The 6,000-nt window shown below is 50.2% G+C and overlaps 1 protein-coding gene across 1 annotated transcript; it reads left to right on the forward strand.

The window, feature by feature from the left end:
- Positions 1 to 1,680: 1,680 nt before the first annotated feature.
- Positions 1,681 to 3,757, forward strand: KD926_004522 (uncharacterized protein; the record flags this gene model as incomplete). The annotated part of the gene is made up of 3 exons (XM_053095233.1): positions 1,681 to 1,705; positions 2,083 to 3,446; positions 3,512 to 3,757. 3 exons carry the CDS (start codon positions 1,681 to 1,683, stop codon positions 3,755 to 3,757), a joined length of 1,635 nt encoding a protein of 544 aa, XP_052950082.1.
- Positions 3,758 to 6,000: the final 2,243 nt, after the last annotated feature.

Consider the following 6,000-nt stretch of genomic DNA (forward strand, 5'->3'; position numbering starts at 1 on the left):
ATAAAAACAAAACAAAACAAAGAGATCGTAGAAAAATAGAACAGGATGGGTGAATTGTAATTAGAGGGGAGATAACGAAAAAAGGATAAATTTGCTGCTCATCCAGTCAGGGCGCTTAGAGTCCAATGCGGAGGGACGAACTGGTCTCCATCATTCGGTGAAAGGTGAAGCAGGGGATGGGCAATTTGTTGGCTCGAGGAACCCACCGGGGAAATATATGAAACAAAACCCATCAAGGAGATCCAATCCCTTGTGCAGAACAACCTGCGACGATGGGCGGTGTTAGTTTCTTGCATGGAGGGAGGGGAACCCCTTTGGCCCCTCGCGCCCCCATCCGAAGGAGATCAGCCATGAAAAACAGTTTATCAGCAAGCTCAAGGATGTGGGATGGAAATTTATCACATTCCACCGATGAACCTCGTATGGATGGGCAGAGGGAAGTGATAGAGTTAGAGTTAAAAGAGAATGCAGAAGGAGAGAGAGAGGCCTCGTTGGGAATATTACAATGCTGAATAAGTGAATCAGAGGATAAGCTAGGCCAAGACGGAATTAGCGCGAACTCCCCTCGGAAGACCCGGTCATGTGAGATGATGACTGATCCAGCTATTCGGCACCGGGCCGACGATCCCCTTTGGGATGCCTCATCGGAGTCCGCTGCGATGAAGTTCAACCTTCAAACAATCCTAAACAAGAAAACAAGATGGAAGACTCTGTCTACGAAAACCATGCTTGTGTCCCATGTGCCCTCTATATTCTCGATGTTGCACTCACCCTCCAAAGTCTCAACCGGACACTTCAGGACCAGCCAATCTGAACCGTCAGGGATCATCAACTTTCCACTCCACTTGACCTCAGCTAGCGACAATCCTGGTGGGCCCCTTCGCTTCCGCTCTTCTGAATGGGTGTTGACCGTCTAAAGCGGAGGGCTGCAGGTTGCAACTGCATACCAATTACGTATCTGGTGGTCCGCCCATTGAGCGATGATACAATAGTTAGTAAATGTGGTCTCTCACCTGCGATTTGGGATGTATAACGGGGGCCAAGGTCAACCCAAATTTGGATGTCACTGCTACCACGGTATCTCACACCTTGTCATGGCACTCTAATTCCGAGGACTGATAGGAAATCATAGGATCCTGTCCGGTAGCCTTAACCGTCTCCATCGTCGAGCGTCAACACTAGGGCCGGCTAGTCCGCATATTAACAAGACGCCAAGTTGAACAGAACCAACGGCCGATGGCCTTCTCATTCTCCCCTCTTCTCCTCTCCGCGCCTTTTTTTTGCTTCCCCCCTCTCAGATCATCTGTCTTTCTGCACCTCATTTTGCGTGGCGATACCTTTTTGGGAGTTGGTGATTTTTTCGTCCTTTTTCTTTTTCTTTTTCTTTTTCTTCCTACTCAATTTTGAGTCCGGAGCGAACCCTGGTAGTCGCTGAAACCCCCACCGCCGCCTGGTTGCCCTTAGTCCTCACCTCGATCATCTTCTCTCAAGACTGACCTACTCTATTTGATTTATTGACAGCTGCACAGCCCATGTGATCACTCCATCTTTTTTGTTTCTGATCGCGTCTGATTGAATTCACGGCCTTGGTGCTTTTTGTGATCTATATACTCGAGTTATCCTCATTACCAGCCTTAGTAGAGATCGAGTTTAGTCCTCCTCTCATAAGATCATCGTATCATGTTCGGATGGGGCGGTGGAATTGGTAAGGCTTTCTTTTCCTCTCTCTTAGCAACGTTGCTCCCCCACTCTGCTTTTCCAACTTTATCCGCCCAAGTCACGGTCACGATGTGGTCAATAATGTGAAGAATTCCTTTGCCACAACATAAATGCCATAAGCTTATGCTAGTCCGGGATTGCCCCCTGAAACGGTCGCTGCATACTCCATACTCGATGATGAGCTTACAGCTCTCCCCGGCCATGGCACGTTGTACAGCCCCTCGACCTAAGCTTGTGAGGTTTCATCTGCCTATTGATCGGCATGAAATGACCAAATTTTTCTACTTTACGCATTGTCTTCCGAGTTCTAGATCGAGTCCATGAAAATAAACCCATGCATTCTCCTACTAACTGTCTATGCAGGCCTCACGCCCGTGGGCTGTGAGCCTGAGAAAGAACGCCGGCCCCCGTCGGCCCCAACGAGCTTGGATTTCCCTGTCCACACCTCGGATACGACAGGAAACGAGCGTGAATCATCATTGAGGGAAATAGGAAATATCCTCGGTTTAATCAAAAGGCCGCAAGATATTTCGGCCGACAAGTTCGAAGCTTTCAATCTGAGGGTAGAGCATGATGTCCCTGCCTCGGCTATCGTTCGGCAGGATATCCCCAATTCCTCCCCCCTGTTGCCGTGGGAGGACGACTCCCCAAATCCGTCGCCGTCAACAGAAGATGGATCCCCTATCCTGCTGGAGAACGGTAACCCGTATCCGCCGAAGGAGAGATTCGAGGTGCTGAAGGACGAGCTGCTTCTTGACAACGACGATGCCTTCCGAGAGGTCGGTAGGCTCCCCCCGCGGGAAGGCCGCCAAAGGGTCCGGGTGACGCAAGCGAGAAAATTCTGGATGGGGTTGGAACGCATGTCGCAATACTGGGACTCGAGTTTAGACCGCTATTACGAACGTCCTGCAACACCTCGAAGCAGCACGCCACAGGCAGGCTCCGAGGATACTATGCAGACAGATGACAAAGTGCAGCCACCCCAGACCGAGAACCAGGCGGGCAATGATCCGAAAGAGGGACAAGCGGAAACCGTGACGATGTATCAAGGTCGACGTATCGGAGCTGGACATGAGATGCCCGAAGACGTCCGCGAGGAGACGATTCGAGCGTTGACTGAAATGGCCGCTTGGCCCTTCGGGTGCCAGATAGCCCTTCCTATCATGCCTCCGCGACTCACCCTCGGCACGCTTCTTTTCCCCATTCGGCAGACCTTCGAGGTCGCCCGATCTCCCAAAGATCGACAATTGGCCCGAAGCGGTGTCATGGAAGGACCTCTACTTGCAGCCCAGTGCCGACCCGAAACCTCCTTTCGAGCACCGCAAGAAGCTGCGGGGTCAGGCCTTGGGGAGGTGTGCGATCTCTTTCGAGAATTAGGAAGCATGCTCCTGGCTGCCCAAGAGCGACTGCGCCAGGGGTCGGTTGAGGTCAAGCCTGGCGAGGGGAAGTGGTGGACGATGACCCCCCGGTGGGGCGGCGCCTTCAACGACGTTGTGGGTGACAGTGGCAATTTTAGCCACGGCGAGGACACGCCTCTCCTAGATCTTGGAAATGCTCGCAAACGATCGAAATACGACCATCCGTTCTTTGCTCCCCGAAGACCAAATGGTGCGCGCCGACTGAGCAACGCTGAGAGGTGGAGACTCGTCCAACCAGGGCCTAGTCTTTGGGACCGACGGATGAGGTATATTCAAATCGGGAAGAGCAATGACTGCGCTTTTGACGATGTAAGTCACCGCGAAGAGGAAGATTTCACAGAACGAGTCGACTAATCCGAAGCGACATCGAACAGATCTACATGCTATCCTCGATAAACCACCACCTTGCCATTCTGCACTTGCGCGTTCATCGTCGGTACATTGAGGTATTGACAGCTGGCGACAGCGACTTCCCCCCAGACTCCGACACAGAGGATCATCCGTGGCATGTTCTCAAGATGCGGCGGACCAAGTGGTATGATCTGTTCGATGCTCAGGAGCGTCTGGAGGTATTCAAGGGAATATGGACCATATTCCATTACATGCTACGTCGGCCTTGAGATTTTATTCGTCTTTCCACCTTATCTAGCATTGTTTTGTCTTTACAGCCACGTTCTCTCAATGAAAGAACTTGTCATATAGACTGGTATTCCCAATCATGTTGTTCACCTTTAATCTGATCACCCTACTGATCTCACTCGTTCAGGCGAGCCGGCGCGTCGGATCAGTTGAAGTATATAGACAGGACTACAATCCGTGCAGCAGAATCAGATGAAAGCGCCATTGCAACTGCATGTTTGAAGAATAGACCGCGTAAATCTCGGCTTGCTTCCTCACAAACTAGCCATCTCAGAACTCGAAGCTCTTTAATCCACAACACGAAAGACTTGGAAATCTTTTCAAGGACCTACCTTTCTCCTTGCCTAAGAGCTCCAGTTGTCCATACCCCTACCGCTGTCAACAGACCATCGCTACAATTGACAATTCAAAACCAATTCACACAGAACTATCCTACCCCTATTCAATCGAGTCTCAGAGAATCCCACCCCCTTTCCAGCATACGGTTGGATGGCAGCCAGCCAACCGCTCTCCTAAGCGCCGTACAACCCGTCCCATCCCTCTCTCCCTTCAAACCTGCTCCTTTCTCACCCCTTCCGATTGCCAGATCGCGACGCCATGATTGGCAAATCGACGAAACGAGGTTTTTATGATCTGATTTCAATCGAGTAGACATATGTGCTTCTCCACACGAGTCTTTTCCTGCTTTCTTCCTCACCTTGTAGTTAGAGTAAACTCGACCAGTCGATTAGGTGGCCGATGTGTCCTCGGCTTGAAGATCTAGGCTCGAGAATCTAGGTCCTTACGTGCAGGACCTGACTAGTTTTCAGGGATGCTCGCTGAATAGAATGTGCCTATGGATGTTATATCCGTACTCCGTACTCTACTTTGTCTATGTAGGGAAGTGCCACATTCAAGCCCTCCACCTCTCCCTGTCATTTCCCTTGTCCGTCTCGTTTGCAATTCTGTCAGTCTGTCTACACTGCCCCCCGTTGCATTTTACCGGCTAACTTACCTGCCTACCTACCTAGGTTATCCACAGGGCAATCCAGTGAGGTAGCGACTAGAGTCATGCGCGTTAAGGGTCCAAGCTCCAGTTCTATCCACCACGTCTCCCTCCAAAAGGATCCAGTCGTTCTTATGTTGTACACAGACATAACTATACTTTATACAACCGACAAGTGGCATCAACCGACCTGCAGAGGTAGAGGTGCTGTCAAAGAGGTATGCATGTATGAACTTCATCGTACATCACTAGGTACCCCAGCCGCCAAAGCCGAGGGAAACGCCCATTTTCTTTCTTCCTTCCTTTCTCTTCTCCCTGCTTCGGCGTGGAGTGCATATGTGTATGTGCGTGTATACCGACCTGGTGCATACATACCTGCACATATACGTGGATACATACACGGCAGCGGGGGCTGCGTTTGCAGTTGTGGGTTTCCATGTCTCGGTGTGGCCGAGTCGGTAGTGCCTAGGTAGGGTAGGTGCCTACGGAGTACGGAGAACATGTCTTTTTGATTCATTGGGTTGGTGGAGATGTGTCAGTGTCACTACCCAAGTTATCTATTAAAAAAGACATAATTAATACGATCCAGATTGTTCGCCTGGATATCAGGGTATACTTACATGTCTATAAGATATGATTGTGTATGAATGGGGAAATGTAGTAGGTACCTACCTACCTAGATATGTACCCATTGTGTTTTGCTTGTATTGTCTTTCTCTTTGTGTTTTGTCTATGGTATTGTGAAATAGATATTGTCCAGAGGAATATCCTATTCGGTATTAGCAACAACGAAGTACATACATACAGACATGCAGAGATCGTTTAGGTAGGTTGGTAGGCAGGCACCTACAGAGTAGCCGTACTCCGTGCTCCGTACTCCGTACAGTGTAGACACTTATCGATTAGGTAGTTAATTATTGTGGATGATCAAGTTAGTGAGCTACTATGTTTATCTCCGCTGCTGGCCAGCCTCACTTTTCTCTAATCGATCAGCTCCCGTCCCTGGAGCCGATGGAGTGAAAGGCACCTACCTACCTAAACTACCAACTAGGGTGGTATACGGACGAAAATGGCAATATCGAACGCAGATTGGAGAAAACTGCCCAGCGAACAGACCGCCGGATCAACCAGTCAGGATGCTCCGTGCAGTGAGGCTCCCGAAGGTTTTCTGATCATCCCACACACACACCCTTCAGATCCCCCCCGGACGGACGTCTGTGCGTGGGGATAGACATAGGC

Source organism: Aspergillus affinis (assembly GCF_023601865.1).
Source record: "Aspergillus affinis strain CMG 70 chromosome Unknown NODE_219_length_28537_cov_84_971750, whole genome shotgun sequence".
NCBI lineage: Eukaryota > Fungi > Ascomycota > Eurotiomycetes > Eurotiales > Aspergillaceae > Aspergillus > Aspergillus affinis.